Source organism: Hemibagrus wyckioides, linkage group LG05 (assembly GCF_019097595.1).
Source record: "Hemibagrus wyckioides isolate EC202008001 linkage group LG05, SWU_Hwy_1.0, whole genome shotgun sequence".
Taxonomy (NCBI): Eukaryota; Metazoa; Chordata; class Actinopteri; order Siluriformes; family Bagridae; genus Hemibagrus; species Hemibagrus wyckioides.
This window is the reverse complement of record NC_080714.1, coordinates 12163237-12181758: the sequence shown is the minus strand read 5'-3', so window position 1 is coordinate 12181758 and position 18522 is coordinate 12163237. Positions and strand designations below refer to the sequence as shown.

At 38.0% G+C, this 18522-nt stretch overlaps 1 protein-coding gene across 1 annotated transcript in view; it reads left to right on the top strand.

Moving 5' to 3' along the window:
- The window catches only part of snrnp200 (small nuclear ribonucleoprotein 200 (U5)), a 60403-nt gene extending 44502 nt beyond the window's left edge, over positions 1-15901 (top strand). The window contains exons 30-45 of the mRNA XM_058389025.1: positions 560-720; positions 2264-2491; positions 2665-2856; positions 3093-3271; positions 3390-3541; positions 5288-5396; positions 5510-5618; positions 5709-5898; positions 5989-6153; positions 6347-6468; positions 6545-6688; positions 10006-10182; positions 10259-10419; positions 12553-12634; positions 15156-15248; positions 15363-15901. Of these exons, the coding sequence (XP_058245008.1) occupies positions 560-720; positions 2264-2491; positions 2665-2856; positions 3093-3271; positions 3390-3541; positions 5288-5396; positions 5510-5618; positions 5709-5898; positions 5989-6153; positions 6347-6468; positions 6545-6688; positions 10006-10182; positions 10259-10419; positions 12553-12634; positions 15156-15248; positions 15363-15512 (2414 nt within the window). The 3' untranslated portion in view covers positions 15513-15901. The remainder of the gene's footprint in view (positions 1-559; positions 721-2263; positions 2492-2664; positions 2857-3092; positions 3272-3389; positions 3542-5287; positions 5397-5509; positions 5619-5708; positions 5899-5988; positions 6154-6346; positions 6469-6544; positions 6689-10005; positions 10183-10258; positions 10420-12552; positions 12635-15155; positions 15249-15362) is intronic.
- Positions 15902-18522: the final 2621 nt, after the last annotated feature.

Genomic DNA, 18522 nt, shown 5'->3' with positions numbered 1-18522 from the left:
TAGTAATTTAAGCACTCTTTATAACTCTGGTGAGCAGAAAAGCATTTCAGAATGCATAACACAATCTTGATAGAGATAGGCTACAACAGCAGGCCACATCAGGTTCCCTTTCTGTCAAGCCGAGAACAGGATGCTATCATGAACACAGGCTTGCCAAACTGAACAGCTGTGAACAAGAAAAATCTTAAATGGTCCAGTTTGGGAAAGCCATTTCCTTGATAGTTTAAGGTTCCTCTTCTTTGATGACAGCACAGTGTAGTCTTCTGCTGTTGTAAGCCCATACACCTCAATGTTTTGTGCATGCACAAGACTGAGTTACTACAAGCTTTCTCTGAACTTTCTGATTAACAAGGCATTTCAACATGCAGTACTGTTGCTCAAGGTTTTTTAAGCATAATTCTGTGTAAACCTTAGCAAATCCCAGATAAACAAAGAAATACTCAAACTAGATTTTAAGCATGATTGACTAAAATGACATTTATGAGTAGGTGCATAGGTGTTATTGTTTATGGTGAGTGTATATGTGGACCTGTGATTATTTTTTATTTTTTCCCTCCAGTGTTCAATGCTGTGTACAACAGTGATGATAATGTTTTTGTTGGTTCCCCCACTGGGAGTGGGAAGACTATCTGTGCAGAGTTTGCTATTCTCAGGATGCTGCTGCACAACCCAGAAGGCCGTTGTGTCTACATCACCCCCATGGAGTCTCTGGCGGAACAAGTATGCAAACTTAACATTTAGCTTTTAGTTGTTTCTTTGTGTTAATATAGCCTGCTCCAAGCTTTAATCTAGAAGATTAAGCAAGCCAGTACCAAACATTTCATTAGCGTTGTCAAGCATGGCCCAAATTGTCAAACTTTTGTTCGTTTTGGCAATGGCATACTGCTTTCAAATGATTACGTTTATGGAACCAGTGGCCTTAGTGTTGCTAGGAAACAAATGGTCAGACACTTTGTTTCGTGGGTCACAAATGTGTCCAATGTAAATGCAATGCAAAATGCAATTTTCATAACTAATCCATTTAAAGGCTATTAACTCTAACTAAAACATAACTGGTTTCAGATTTACTTTGGATAAAAATTGCTCTGTTGGTTTTTTCAAATGGAAACTGAAGCTAGCTTACTCTGATGTATTTGCCAAGTTTTTTCATTAAAAAGTGCAATTTTTGACGGTTTTGGATATATCTGTGATTACACTGCTGATTATCATGGCAGTATGACAATTTAGGCATCAACATGGGCATATCAGACAATGAAAATTCTAGCAGTTATCTTTTGTTGATTTAACTTGAATAATCTCTTTTTTCAGCCTTTTTAACCTGGGTGCTGAACTTCTGTGAATTCTGAAATAGCGTAGTGCAATACTAAATCCTAAAGTGATTTTGTGGACAGTCTAGCCAACACAGTTTAAAACGCGGCTGGCTAGGGAGACTGTGAAAAAGTAGGCAAAAAAGGGAATGTTAACTCCCCATTCACCATAATACACTGCTAATTACCTGCATACTTAAAGAATGCCCAACCAAGGAATGATTGGTTACAAGTTTTTAGTAGTCAAGCAACAATTTCACAAAGTGGTCAACTAATTTAATACTTAGTTTCAGGACATGCTGTATTTATGCAACTCAATTGATAAATCTATAGCTCATAGCTGAGCATGCTCCAAATCCAGTATCAATCTATGCTTTAAGTTATGCTACAAATTAAATTCCTCTTTTTGTTTCAGGAAGTGTGCACAGAGGTAGACCTGCCGTAGCTGCAGACATTGCTAGGTTGTGTATAATAGATGTGATGCTACCAACAATGGCTGTTTTAAGTGCCAGCTCAGGGGAAGAACACATGTAACTCTTAGATGCTTAGTTCAGGCCTGCCCACCTTTATTCATTTTCTGGAGTGCAGCATACAATGGCATATGATCACTCCACAATGTGCAAAAAGAGCAGTCTTAATTTCCCCCACAATGAATGCCAGTCAACTGACATGTGAATCTGTATTGATTGACAGTTATGTTGGTGTTTTTGAACTCTCCGATACCCCAGAAAGCCCTTTCTCCCTACGTATATAATTTTTCCACTTGACTCAATTTTCTGGCTTGAAAGATGCTTTGACACAGCACCCTCTTTTTCTGAAACAGTTAATTAAGAATGATTGCATGTATTTCCAGGGTTTTACAGTAACCTTGAGCTGCTTGGGAAATGATTGATGGATGTAAAATTTTTCTTAGCGTATGGAAGAGAAAAGTAATGTATTCTACTTCTGGCATGTAGGTGTTTGTGGATTGGCATCAGAAGTTTCAGGTTCTCCTGAATAAAAAGGTAGTTATGCTAACTGGAGAGACCAGCACTGACCTCAAGCTACTTGGGAAAGGTGACATTATCATCAGCACCCCAGATAAGTGGGATATTTTGTCCCGCCGATGGAAACAGAGGAAGAATGTCCAGAATGTCAGTCTCTTCATTGTGGATGAGATTCATCTCATTGGGGGAGAGAATGGGGTAAGGCTCATTATATTAAGCCTGATTGTTTCTGCATCATTCATGCTATATAATGATAAATATGATGTGGTAAAAGTGATGCTTTTTAAAGCATCTAGGCAATCTATTTTGGTATGAAAATTTGCATCCCTAAATTTTTTGTGCATGTTTATCCCTCTCTGTCATTGTTTTAGCCTGTTCTAGAAGTAATCTGCTCAAGAATGAGGTACATCTCCTCTCAGATTGAGCGTCCCATCCGCATTGTGGCATTAAGCTCATCTCTGTCCAATGCAAAAGATGTGGCACACTGGTTGGGTTGTAGCACTACAGCAACTTTCAACTTCCACCCAAATGTCAGGCCTGTGCCACTGGAGCTTCACATTCAGGTAAAGGCCTAAGGATCAAACTCAGTTTTGATTTGATTTATTTGCCAGTTGAAGGGACAAATAGAAAAGGTGGATAAGATTTATTTAGAAATATTTTAATACCTTCAATATGAAGAAATTTGTCGTGCTTATTAACTTTCTTTACCAGCATAGCTTTTTTATATTACTAATGTTTATTCTTCTCCTAGTAAAACCATTTTCCTATTCACTCTTTCTTTGCAATCAACCACCAACAGGGTTTTAACGTGAGTCACACGCAAACCCGGCTACTGTCAATGGCTAAACCTGTGTACCACACCATCATGAAGCATTCTCCATCTAAACCGTCTTTAGTGTTTGTTCCTTCTCGGAGACAGACTCGTCTTACTGCCATTGACATATTAACTTTCTGTGCTGCTGATGTGGTTCCACAAAGGTGCAGTAGCTTTCATTTTGATTGATGGTTTGATGCCATGTTTTTTTTTTTTCTTCAATGATAGATCTGGAATATCGCCATTCCTCAGCTCTGATTAATTTTCAGTATTCCTCTGTAGGTTCCTACACTGCTCTGAGAAAGAATTGGTGCCATTCCTGGAGAAGCTGTCTGATGGTGCACTGAAAGAAACACTTTCTAATGGAGTGGGTTATCTGCACGAAGGGCTCTCAATGACTGAACGCAGGATAGTTGAACAGCTCTTTAACTCTGGTGTGTAAAGAATCCATATTTTGTAGTTAATGACCATGTAACAAAGGCAGTATCTTATTTTGATAAATAAAACTTGAAACAGATGACTTCTGATGTTCCATTACTGGCATATTTGACCAAAAAACCATGGCCTGGTTTATACACAGTGAATGACTTTGTGTGCGTGCAGAAGCACTGGCAGCCTGAGTGACATTGTTGACTGTGTAGTATGTAGGTTTGGGGTTATATCCACTAGATATAAAATATTGATGTCCACATTAAACTTTAACATTGCTGGCTTGAAGTTGTTAAACATTTTTAACACACCACTAAGCAGTAACTCTTAAAACTTGTCTTTGAAACTAAGACTGTTTATGATTTGTTTGATATAGACTGGTATACAAAATAGAGCTTTTAGTTTGTATGAAGGCTACCTGAGGTTTTAAAGTTTTTCAATATTTCAACTGGTTACACATGACAGCAAAAGGAAACGGAAGCTCTGCATGAAATGTACACATATTTAACACTGTCAGTAACACAGGTCTAATACAGGAAATATTCCTTTAAGGTTCTGGTCTGTGTATGCAAATCCTGCAGATTTTTCAGATGCACTTCCATGAGTGAATCTCTGGATCCATCTTATCCCTCCTGGGAAGACCACTCAAAAACAATTAATTCCTTGGTATGTTAATGATACCAGTTTAAGACGACGTTTTCTTTGGCAGTTTGCATTGCAATGCTGGAAATAGCCATTAGAAGTTGAGTAAGTTGTTGCCATGTATTTATAACAGTACTTTATATAGGCTGTGTCTAGTATTGTGTTGCTTTAGTGTTTTATAATTTTTTTTTTTTTTTAAAGAAAATCATTTTAAAACCAAATTTTGTTTTAAAAAATCGAATATTCAATTTATAGGACACATCGCCCAGCTGTACTTCTAGTCACAGAATTGTCACTAGATTTTTCCTCTGCACCATTCTAAATAAACTCTAGAGACTACTAGTATCTCTAACTGTTGAGCTCTGAGCTTTTTTCTGTTATGATGGTTGATGTGAACGTTACCTGAAGCTGCTGGCACATAACTGCAAGATTTTATGCATTGTGCTACTACACTGCCATTTTCTCTCTTCCCAGAATGTGTTGGCTAAAGGTCAGTCAAGCAATGTAAGCCGCATATGTAACTGTATGTGGTCACTCAATACTTAAGTATACCCTCCCTGTATTCCTGCTGCATATCTTTAGGCTGTCAGTGTAAACTGCATGAGATCAGTCCTTTTATTGGCAGAACACAAAAATGTTTACATTTTACACTTTTTTGTGGTATGTAATTCTGTAAGGATTTTTGAGTCCCAAGCTAATGAGTAGCAGGTTTGTATAATATTTAATTATATGGTAACAGATTGGCTTTCCCATAGCTCTCGTTCTAGACTTATTTTACTAATAATTAGTTATCTTGCTACAGTTATTGAAAATGGCCAGAAACATAAGTTCATTTACTTATAACTGCTAATTGAAGTCTGAAGTTGCCAAAACAGATTAAAAGTGCTTTGCTGCCAGAGGTTCATACAGATATACAGCACCCACTATAAATGTGGGCTTAGATTAGTAGAAACATGGATTTTCATCTGTATAAACTGCATAGTCTGTGAGATTCTAGATAATCATAGAGCAATGCCTTTTTTGGTGTTTCATAAATGAAGTAATTTGCTCTGGATGAATGCATCTGACAAATACTGTAAATGAAAATATTTTGTTTTCTTGTTTAACAGGTGCTATTCAAGTTGTGGTGGCCTCTCGTTCTCTTTGCTGGGGAACAAACATCTCTGCCCACTTGGTTATTGTCATGGACACACAGTATTACAATGGGAAAATTCATGCGTATGTATTTATGGCAGTTGTTTAAAAAGATATTTTAGTAGTCACCATTAATTTCAATTCTTTATTGTGTATTAGTTGAGATTTATCGTTAACCTTTTTGTTTAATTGTTCAGTTATGTGGATTACCCGATCTATGATGTGCTGCAAATGGTTGGGAAGGCCAACCGTCCCCTTCAGGATGATGAGGGCTGCTGTGTCATTATGTGCCAGGGCTCTAAAAAGGTATAATCAAGTTTTGCAGCTCTAAGGCTTCTTTCCCATTGTGTTTTTTCCATAAGCTTCACACACTTTGCCTTTCTCTCTATATGTAAGGACTTCTTTAAGAAGTTTCTTTATGAGCCTTTGCCAGTTGAATCTCATTTGGACCACCGCCTTCATGACCACTTCAATGCTGAGATAGTCACAAAGACAGTGGAAAATAAGCAGGATGCTGTGGACTACCTAACCTGGACTTTCCTTTACCGCAGAATGACCCAAAACCCCAATTACTACAATCTTCAGGGTAAGATTCCCCTCCAAGAAGTTTAATGGATTATTTACCTGTGATTATATCACCTCCTTTTTTGATCTTTGGCTGCTTTTTATAATGCAGGAATGTCTCATCGGCATCTGTCAGACCACCTGTCAGAATTGGTGGAGAACACACTGCAGGATCTGGAGCAGTCCAAGTGCATCAGCATTGAGGATGAGATGGATGTTGCCCCTCTCAATCTCGGCATGATTGCTGCATACTACTACATTAACTATACAACCATTGGTAAGATAACCCTTTAAATGAACGCTATTTATACCCTTTCATTCACACACAAGTGATTGGAAAATGCTGATACTGTGTGAACCTATGCCATTTCCATGTACTTCAGATAAATATCAGCAAATTAGAAATACTTTCAGAATTTTGTTTGTATTATCAATTTTTAAAAAATATTCTGAATTTTTTGTTGTCCTAGAGTTATTCAGCATGTCCCTGAATGCCAAGACTAAAATTCGTGGTCTGATTGAGATAATCTCCAATGCCGCTGAGTACAAGAACATACCAATCAGACACCATGAAGACACCCTGCTTCATCAGGTCAATTACATGCACAAATTCATGAACATACAGGCTGTTTGACTTCAGTGATTAATATTACTTTTTTTCTTTGCAGCTAGCCCCGAAGGTGCCTCACAAATTGAACAGCCCCAAGTTTAATGACCCCCACGTGAAGACTAATCTGCTGTTACAGGCCCATTTGTCCCGTATGCAGCTGAGTGCTGAGCTTCAGTCTGACACTGAAGAGATCCTCAGTAAGGTGAGCAAAATAGGTACTCAATCCTTACTGTAAAAGACTTTTTTAGAAAGGTTGCAATTCATTGGGACTATTCAATTGGGACAGTATCTTATGTAATAGAAATAGGGAGATAAAGGCAAATGCATTGATTACAGGTCTGCAACAGACTTCTATTATAAAAGTAATTTAATCTATTGAAATTGTCTTCTAGACTAATGTATTTGAGTCATTTGCCACCCACAAAGTTGTCATCTAAAGACTTGAGAATGATTTCTGTTAGGATGGGAAAGATTTGATTATTATTATTAAAATGGTATGGGAACCAAGAATATAAGTTATAGAAACACCCAATTTGGAGGAGTATGCAGTATTGCTCCCAGTACTCAATCACATAAAGAACCCTGCATAGGCCTGATTGAGGTTCATGACTTATACCTTATGAACTCCTAGGTACTACAAAGAAAATTAGTTTTTCTGTTTCTTGGGTTTTCAGTAATACATGGAGTAAGACATGGTGTAGAGCTCCTCCAGAACCTTTATTAATGTAACTTTACAGCAGCCTTTTAAGTCTTGAAATGCCATATAGTATTTACTACACTCAAAGCAAATGAATATAAAACGGCACCAGGCTGGTATCAGTGTCGTGGGTGGCAGAATATCTTTGTAAATAGAAGTATTCTGACCCTCCAATGGTAACGTGTGATGCCTCAGGACAAAGTGCATCATGTAACCCCACCTGACCTGTTAATGTTTCATTCTCTCTTCTCTAAGGTCAGTTATATTATTATATTAGTGCAGTAGCTACACTGAAAACTGTTACAGGCAGTGAGAGCATCACATGCAATGCTACTGCTACATGCTCTAAAATCGAGCAAATAAAAGAGACTTAAGTATGTTCAGGGGGATGCTACATGATTAGATAAAGTGTCTGTCCTTCAGATTTCAAGTTGGCATCACTGGGGCCATCTAGCAGGCATACGATTACATCAGCAATTTCCCGTCCTTTGATTGGATAATTGGAGTAGTCAGAGACAACGAACCGAACAAACTAAATAAAATATAGATATTTTAACTCACAGTGGCTGACAGAGGAGAAGAAATCGATTTGGTGAAATCCTAGGTGTGAAATGCACATCCTACTATTCACTTGGGACATACTAGTGTTAAGTGATGAGCAAAGGTTTCTTTCTGTGAGTAAAAAATCTGCTAGAATTTTGCTTATAAGAATTGAAACCTCCATGTATTTACACAGACCCCCCCCCTTCCTGTCCTCCAAAAGGCGGTCTCCAAACTGCAATATTTATGTTCACACTACCTTACCATGTACTCAGACATACAAATAAGTAACCTCTCCACTCACCTCTTGACCTTTCCCTATACAGAATACTGTCCAATCAGTGGAGAGGAAATGCAGATCTCATTAATGATGATGATTTATTACTTTTATCACAACAGAATGTTGATTATAGTTGAGTAGATTTGATTCCCACAGACTCATTAGAGCTTATGGTATAAGACTATGTAAAAGCATTTAGATGTAAGAAAGGGAGTGAAGCAAAATGGCAAGAATTGGCACAAAAAAATGTAAAATCTAAAACAATTGCATAAACAAACCCCAAATCTAATGCTGCTAAAGAAACTAAAAGATACCAGAAGAGAATATAATCATTTGATGGCTGAAAAGACTGGTGGCAATTTAACATTTATTAACCAAAGATATTATGATCATGGCAATATGGCAAGTACTGTATTAGCAATTTAAGTAAACAATGATCTTTAAATATTGCACAGAAAATAAAATCCAGTAATTCTAACCCATTAACAAACCTGATCAAATTGCTGAATCCTTTCTACAAATCACAAATTCTACAAATTTCTATATAAAATTACTGATAACTGTTTTGATGGTACTCTAGCCTAATTCCAACAAGATATAATACTGACTGAGTTAGTGCCAAAGGATCTGGGCGAAACCCATTAAGGAATGCAAGAATACAAAGACAAACTCAATAGTGAAGAACAAAAAACCTGGGATGGATATATTAATGGAATGCACAAGTTTTAGAGATCTAGTATCTCTTACTTAAAGCATATATGCTACAATCAGACACAGTGGCCTTCTCATGGAGAGAAAAGCAGCCATAGAAGTAGTGAATCAAAAAGAGGGCAAGGACAATTATACATCTGGAATTGTACAAACTGAATTTATTTCATGGAGATGATACAGGGATAAATTTGCATATTGAATGTGTTTTAATGTAATGAGTTATAAAAATAAATAAATAATTTCCCCATCAGAACCTGTAGCAACAATTTCATATTTAAAAAAGTAAAATATTTCATTAAGGACACTACTCAGGATATAGTGAACATGGATAAAACTTGAGGCTATGGATGTCAATCATTTCAAAAATACTCAAATCATGAGTAAGTTTAAATGGCCAAAGACTGTTTTTAATTACATATTTATTTTTTATTTCTTCTTTAAATCAAACAAATGATGCAAACTAAGAATATCAAATGCAATAGCAAAGCTCTTGAATGGTGGTCAGTTCTCCCTCTTTCTTTAATTGCCAGAGTTGAGTCTGTACACATGAAATATCCTTCTGAGGCTTATGTATTACTTCTGGGCTGCACAACAGAGTTTGTAATTTTCCAAATAATACTAAAATTACTAATAGTTTAAATATGAAATGATAAATTGTATAGCAATTATATTAACACTGGTATTAATTGAACATTTGCTTCGGAAACCTAATAATTTTAGACAACTTTAAATAGCTAATTTCTCCACATCTGTATGTTTTTACTGTGTATGTGTTTCATATTTATAAAGCAAAATCTAACTGTCAGCAGGTGAGAGAAAACGACAAATATTTGATCAAAATGTAATTTTATTATGTCATGCATATGTATGTATTTAAAGTTTAATAATCGCAGTAAATGTTTTTCAAATACCTGTTTCTCAGGAACCATAAGTTCAATTGAGCTGAAATCCATATCTGTACTTATCTGCAAAAGTGGACCATTGGTAATGACCTGATTACCAGCACCCCCAGCTGCCTATCTATTAAATTCCTGTTGAAAAATTACTGATTGTGGCCATATCCTTTGTAATGTAATGCATGTAATGTGTTTTGTTGTAATGTGTTTGTAATGCACATGTGTTTTGTTTTTTCACATTAAAAAGGTATGTATTTTTGAAAAATAAGGTCTAATAGTTAAATCTTTTCCCTTTTTTAGGTCTCTGAAGACCTGTGGTCATGATATAAGCAATAAATATTGTTAATGTCTCAAGATTCTTTAATATAATACATTTGTGTTATTTTTGCATGTAGGCTGTACGTCTCATCCAGGCATGTGTAGATGTGCTCTCCAGCAATGGCTGGTTGAGTCCGGCATTAGCTGCTATGGAGCTAGCTCAGATGGTGACACAAGCCATGTGGTCTAAGGACTCTTATCTAAAACAACTTCCACACTTCACCACAGAGCACATCAAACGCTGTACAGAAAAGGTAAGAATTTAGATATTTATATTTCATTCCACCCACTCAGTGAAATTTGATTTCATTGCATTTTTTGTTTATGCAGGGTGTCGAAAGCATCTTTGACATCATGGAGATGGAGGATGATGACCGCATTAATCTTCTGCAGTTGTCAGATATTCAGATGGCTGATGTGGCACGTTTCTGTAACCGATACCCTAACATCGAGCTCTCCTATGAAGTGGTTGATAAAGATGACATCAAGAGGTAAGGATGCTCCAGATAACACAGGATAACCTATATGGTGAAATTTTGTGGATAGGCAATATATGACCCTTCCCCTCAGTGTTCCAGTATGACAATGCCACTGTAGTCTAGGAAGACATGGTTTGTTAAGATTAGAGTGAAATAACTTGAGTTGCCTGCATAGAGCGCTGAACTCAACTCCATTGAACACCTTAGGATAAATTTGAATGTGCAATGTGCCCCAGTCCTTTACTTTTCATTTGCTACAGTTACGAGGAAAAGAAAGTACGTGTTCCTTCAATTCAGTATTTTATTAAGCATGGTTTACATAAGTTGTATTGTTCCCACCAACTTCTTTAAACAAACAGATACCCTCAGCGTTTGATGGTAGAAAAAAAAGAGGGATGAGAGATGTAGTGTCCAGTTTGTGGTGGGGTTTGTGGAGGAATGATCTGTGGTACCGCTCCATCACACACTTGGAGTGAATCAGCCTGCCATTGTGAGAGCTACCCAGTGTTCTCAGTGTCTTATGCAGGGGTGTCCAATCTTATCCAGAAAGGGCTGGTGTGGGTGCAGGTTTTCATTCCAACCAAGCAGGAGCTACACCTGATTCCAACTGGCTAATCAACTGATCTTGGATTTCGGTAGACTCAGATGTGGCTTCTGCTCAGTTGGAATGAAAACCTGCACCCACACCGGCCCTTTGCGGATAAGATTGGACACCCCTGGTCTCATGTATGGGGTGAGAGTTGTTTTCCAACATATATGATAGCTTGGCTATTATCAGCCATTCTTTTACATCCTGGACTGGGTCAAGAGTGCATTCCAGGACGGAGCTGGCTTGATTTTAGTCAGACTCTTGTCTGCAGCAGAGACGCCACTGCACCAGAAGACAACCCCATAAAAAAATAACAGATGCCACCACAGAATCAAAACAGGCAGACAATTGCGTCGTCACCAGAGAAACTCTGCAGGTGACTGCAATTTGTGTTGTATCTGACGTTTGCAGTATAGAGTGTGAAGAGAAATGGAGCCAGGGCTGTTCTACCAGACTACTTTGTCAGACACATGGTTTTGAGCCCTCATACTGTAGATGGTTAGCCATGTACAGGATGCAAGCTGCTGTTCCGCTCCTGTGTGCTCCAGCTTCTCTCTCAGAAACACAGTCTGTATAGTGTTGAAAGTGCTTGGAAAAAAAATTAAAAAAACAGTGCTCCCAGGCTTGTCCAGGTGATGGAGTGCCCTGTTTAGAAGGCAAGTGAATGTGTATGGTATGAATCATTTTTGGGAACAGGCCTGTATCTGCTGCACCATATTTTTCTAATTGTATCTTTAAACTATGTAAAGTTTATAATTGAGCCTAAAACTATATTGTGCAAAGCCCAGTTTCACCATCCGAAATAGTATCATAATTGGCACAGTGGACAAAATAGAATTGCATACACATCTTTTAAGCTTTCTGTACCATGCAGTTTGATCAAAATAATAATCTAAAATATTTTTACTGTATTACTGCAGAATTACTTAAAATTTCACAGTCCAGCTGAGTTTTCACAATTCTCACCAATTAACATTATTTAACACATCTGTACTCTCCTCATCTGTAATCATGTAATTGCTTGCTTCCTTTTTTAAACCTAATATTTCTGGATAATTAAATATATGTTTAAAAATATTTTAAAAATTGCCATCAGGGAAAAATTGATCACATAAGATCAGGAAAAATCTTTTTTACCCAGCTAAAGTAGGACATGGGCTTTTGGGCTATTGTATTGAATATATTTATACTCTCCCCTTTAAGGATTCAACTGCAAGTTGGTGGAAACATTATATTTTCAGGTTATTTTTGTGTCTGTCTCTCCATTCACCTGTCAATTAGCACAATATATGAAGAAATAGTGGTTGAATGTAGTATTCATATGGAATTCATTGTAACAAGCGGTCTTGTCTAGACTTGCTGATGGAGTCATCCCTGTTAATGCTGCTGGCATTGTTTATTTTTATTTTGTTTATTTAAAATATAAAATTTAACAAAAATTATTCCCTGCCAGATAAGGGGGTGTGTTATCACTATGCTTGAATCAAGTCTTTGAGCAGAAATTTGTGTTCACCCATTTGGGTGGAATGTAATGGTTCTGTTTGTTTTTTTTACAGCGGCAGTCCAGTTGTTGTTCAGGTGCAGCTGGAGAGAGAGGAAGAGGTTACAGGACCCGTCATCGCGCCACTGTTTCCCCAGGTTAGTAAAATGCACACTGTATTCATCATTCAGCCAGCAGTTGAGTCTACTGACTTAGGCCATGTCCATATGTAGCTGAGTATTTTTAAAAACGGAGATTTTTCTCTGCGTTTTGGCCTTTTGTACATTTTCAAGGTTGTTGAAAATGGAGCTTTTGGAAAAGTACTTCCAAAGTGAAGATTTTCCAAAACTGTTTCCCCTGTCCACACACCAATGAAAACGGAGATTTTGACGAATTGATGTCATTGTCTGTGTGCCAGACCGGCCTTGATTTGACGTCAGCTTTGTTTATGAAGATATTTTGTGCAATGGCAGACTTGCATAATCTAGTGACTGTGTTAACGTTGCTGACTTTTTACATGCATGCACATACACGCGCAGGTACTTGCGCATTACATTAATAAACGGAGGTGTCTGAATGCGAAGCTCACTGCTGCTACATACAAAACTCCAACACAAACCACACAAACAGCGACGGCGGTTTTGGACGTGACCTGGTCAGACTTCTACATTCTACAGTGAGGGAAAAAATTATTTGATCCCCTGCTGATTTTGTACGTTTGCCCACTGACAAAGAAATGATCAGTCTGTAATTTTAATGGTAGGTTTATCTGAACAGTGAGAGACAGAATAACAACAAAAAAATCCAGAAAAACGCATTTCAGAAAAGTTATACATTGATTTGATTTGCATTTTAATGAGTGAAATAAGTATTTGATCCCCTATCAATCAAAAATTTCTGGCTCCCAGGTGTCTTTTATACAGGTAACGAGCTGAGATTACAGTAGGGGCACTCTTGGGGAGTGCTCTTAATCTCAGCACGTTAACTGTATGAAAGACACCTGTCCACAGAAGGAAGCAATCAATCAGATTCCAAACTCTCCATCATGGCCAAGACCAAAGAGCTGTCCATGGATGTCAGGGACAAGATTGTAGACCTACACAAGGCTGGAATGAGCTACAAGACCATCGCCAAGCAGCTTGGTGAGAAGGTGACAACAATTGGTGTGATTATTCCCAAATGGAAGAAACACAAAAGGACTGTCAATCTTCCTCGGTCTGGGGCTCCATGCAAGATCTCACCTCATGGAGTTTCAATGATCATGAGAACGGCGAGGAATCAGCCCAGAATTATACTGGAGGATTTTGTCAATGATCTCAAGGCAGCTGGGACCATAGTCACCAAGAAAACAATTGGTAACACACTACGCCGTGAAAGACTGAAATCCAGTAGCGCCCGTGAGGTCTCCCTGCTAAAGGAAGCACATGTACAGGCTCATCTGAAGTTTGCTAGTGAACATCTGAATGATTCAGAGGAGAACTGGGTGAAGGTGTTGTGGTCAAATGAGACCAAAATCCAGCTCTTTGGCATCAACTCAACTCGCTGTGTTTGGAGGAGGAGGAATTCTGCCTATGACTCCATGAAGACCATCCCCACCGTCAAACATGTAGGTGGAAACATTATGCTTTGGGGTGTTTTTCTGCTAAGGGGACAGGACAACCGCACCGCATCAAAGGGACGATGGACGGAGCCATGTGCCGTCAAATCTTGGATGAGAACCTCCTTCCCTCAGCCAGGGCGTTGAAAATGGGTCGTGGATGGATATTCCAGCCCGACAATGACCCAAAACACACGGCCAAGGCAACAAAGGAGTGGTTCAAAAAGAAGCACATTAAGGTCCTGTAGTGGTCTAGCCAGTCTCCAGACCTTAATCCCATAGAAAATCTGTGGAGGGAGCCGAAGGGTCAGCCACAAAACCTTAATGACTTGGAGAGGATCTGCAAAGGGGAGTGGGCCCAAATTCCTTGAGATGTGAGATGTGTGCAAACCTGGTGGCCAACTACAAGAAATGTCTGACGTCTGTGATTGCCAACAAGGGTTTGCCACCAAGTACTAAGTCATGTTTTGCAAAGGGATCAAATACTTATTTCACTCAATAAAATGCAAATCAATGTATAACTTTTTTGAAATGTGTTTTTCTGGATTTTTTTGTTATTCTGTCTCTCACTGTTCAGATAAACCTACCATTAAAATTACAGACTGATCATTTCTTTGACAGTGGGCAAACATACAAAATCAGCAGGGGATCAAAATTTTTTCCCTCACTGTACAATAAAATTTTCACATGTCAAAGGGCATCACTTTCCCACAACGTGTCATTGTTGTTAAAATACCGGAACCTGTAAGGATGTTTTATATTTTTAACACGTAGGTTGTGTTGACAGAATTAAAAAAAAAATTAAGTAGAAAAATGTTTTTAAAAAAAAAATACCCAGCTATGTGTGGGCATGGCCTTAGTTTAAAACTTTTTTTTTTAAACTTCTGAGCCCACCCAGGGTAGCAGTCAGCTCCATGCAAAGTTTACAGAATCCAAAATCCACAGTTATCCAAAGATGTTGTGTGGAGCAAACTGCAGAGGCAATAGCCCAAATTAAAAAATGAGCTAAAGACCATGGAGCTAGGAGGCTGTTATATTACTATATTACACATTTTGTTTGTGTTTTTTTTGTTTTTTTGCAGAAACGTGAAGAGGGCTGGTGGGTTGTGATTGGAGACCCCAAATCTAACAGTCTTATCTCGATCAAGAGGTTGACGCTGCAACAAAAAGCCAAGGTTACTACAATATTCTCTATATCGTTATTATATTAATAATATGAGGCACAAATATTGAAGCATTGTTCTGATCATGAATGTATGCATTTTTTTTTTTCCATTTGTCTTCATCAGGTAAAACTGGACTTTGTGGCCCCTGTTGTTGGAGTTCATAACTATACACTGTATTTCATGAGTGATGCTTACATGGGTTGTGACCAGGAGTACAAGTTCAGTGTTGATGTAAAGGAGGCAGACAGTGACAAAGACAGCGACTCAGACTGATCCTAGAATAAATGTAACTGTAGTTAGTCTGTTAATGAGGGATCAATACAAGATTGAAACATGTTAAATGCAGAAAATACAATATGGAAAAAGAATAAAACCCACAAAGTGTATTTCCCAAAGAGCATAGATTTTAATAGGCACAGCATACAAGATTTACTGATTTTATGGATGTTTTTTTTTTTGTTTTGTAGTTCATATTGTTACTAAATATATAGATCTATTACATTTTGTCATTTTGTGTATCAATGGTTTTACAGAATAATCAATTTATGTTGACTCTAGGTATGGATTTGTGCTTTGTGCATCTTTGTGTATTCTTGAATAATATTGACAAAAGGTTTGTAAATAAATAAATCTTTCTTCCACCCCCACCAAGGTGACCACAAGCTTACTGAAGGGACTGAAGTCTGGCATGTGCATTCAAAGTTCTTTCCATATAATTTCGGACAAAATCTATTAAATAATGTTTCTGTATACTGTAGATAGGTTCCAAAAATTTGAGGGAGTTTAAGGATTAAATGATTAGAAACAAATGATTATTTTGAACCACAAAAATATTTAGAAAAACAAGACTCAACTATTAACATTGCATACTGCTTGTTTGAGTAACTGACTCATTCTCTGAAAGCTCATTAATTTTCTTCAGGAGTACTAGGAGTGTGGAGTTTATAGAATACATTCATTCTGGGAGAAAAATAGGTGTTATTAATTGTACTTTAAGTATGAAAGCAAAGGTTTCCCATAAAATATTTCCTTCCAACTTGCTAAGTCAAATGAGAACAGGGTAATTTCATTAAAAAAAAAAAAAAAATCGTTGAACGTGAAACAGGAAAATGAGCAACTACTGCTAAAATGGATAAATAAAAAATGGATAGATCTAAAATTACATCTAAAATACCCCAATAGAAATGGTGTAACATTCTGTGGACTGATGGTCAACAGTATGTCAGGATACCCCCGGATATTGAATTTAAACCACAGTACACCGTAAAGAGAGTGGATCATTGCAAAGTTGCAGAAATCATGGTGGGATTTGTCATATGCAAGGGATCATGGATAAGTTGAATGCCTCAAAATACTTGAGATTATGTTGCTCTATGCCAAAGAGGAAATGCCCCTGGAATGGGTGTTTCAACAAGACAACGACCGCAAACACATGAGCAATATCTTGGTTCCAGATCGAAAGGACTGAGGTAATAGAGTGGCCAGCCCAATTCCCTGGCCTCAAACCCATTGAAAATGTGGGGAGACATTAAAATGCAGTTTCTGTAGCAAAATTCACAAGAACCTGTTTGTTTATCCTGGGCTGTTGGTTGGCAGCAGTTAATTAGTTAGTTCTGTAATTTAAAATCTTGAAAAATCAGTTTTGAAGAGTTTGAAGAAAAATATATATATATATTTTAACAGATTAATATTGCTTTTATTTGCTTCCTGTAAAAGAATGAGGACTTGATAAAATTTGTTAGTGCTTTGATTTGGAATTAAATGCATTTCAATAGTATGTGAAATATGGTAAATGTGTATATATATATATATATATATATATATATATATATATATATATATATATATATATATATATATATATATATATATATATATATATATATATATATATATATATATAGCACTTTATTAATGCACTGCTATTTATTTGAATTGAAATGTATATGAGTATGTAAGAGAGTCCTTGTGTGACGTTGTGGCCGTATTCGTCCACTAGATGTCACTTTTCAGTCTTATTTTGGTTGTAACTTTCCCTGTGTTTCAGCAAATTGAATGGTTTCTGGTGGGAACCCTTTTGACATGTAGGTCAGAAATATGACTAAAAATTTTCAAAAGTCTTTAGTTTACTGTTTGCACATAACTCTGTTAATCAACTTCAGTTCTAATCAAAACTACTAAATTAAAAAAAACATTCCAGGATTTTAACTCTAATTGCCAAGTTTATCAATGACGTCACAGATTTTGGAAAAAAAAAACACACAAAATGACAGATTTTCAATATCAGAAATATTTCAAAATAAAAATCTTTACTTTTTATCACAGTCTTGGACAAAGATTAGTAACATCATTAGCTTTTATTCATTGTTAGTTTTTTTTGCAACATCAGGATGTGGATGTTCCGTGGACTGTGCTCGGAGTGTGTAACGGTGTTAACGGGACACCTCTGGCTTCAGTGCACACTCACCGCGAGCGCGAGCTAGCCGGTTAGAGCAGGGGTGTCCAATCTTATCCAGAAAGGGCAGGTGTGGGTGCAGGCTTTCATTCCAACTAAGCAAAAGCTACACCTGATTCCAACTGGCTAATCAACCGATCTTGGCTTTCAGTGTACTCGGGTGTGGCTTCTGCTCAGCTGGAATGAAAACCTGCACCCACACCGGCCCTTTGCGGATAAGATTGAACACCCCTGGGTTAGAGGCTTCTCTGCAGCCCCGTCCGTGCCACGTGCCTCTGAGCGCGCACGCATGTGAGAGCAATGGTGCCGTGTTTGTTACCGTGGTTACCACTGCACAGGGTCAGTGAGAGTACACTCCGTATAACTGTGTGTTGTGTGCATGCACGCAAAGTGCCCGGAGATTTACCATCAAGAAAAGACAAGCATTTAGAAATACACTTACGTTGTTTTTGTTTGTGCGCAAAACTTTCACACACACACACACACACACACTCACTCACTCACACTCTCCCACACACTCACTCTCTCCCACACACTCCCCCCCCCCACACACACTCTCCCACACACTCACTCTCTCCCACACACTCCCCCCCCACACACTCACACTCTCCCCCACACACACACTCCCCCCACACACACACTCACTCACACTCTCCCACACACTCTCCCACACACTCACTCTCTCCCACACACTCCCCCCCCACACACTCACACTCTCCCCCACACACACACTCCCCCCACACACACACTCACTCACACTCTCCCACACACTCTCCCACACACTCACTCCCCCCCCACACACACACTCCCCCCCACACACACACTCCC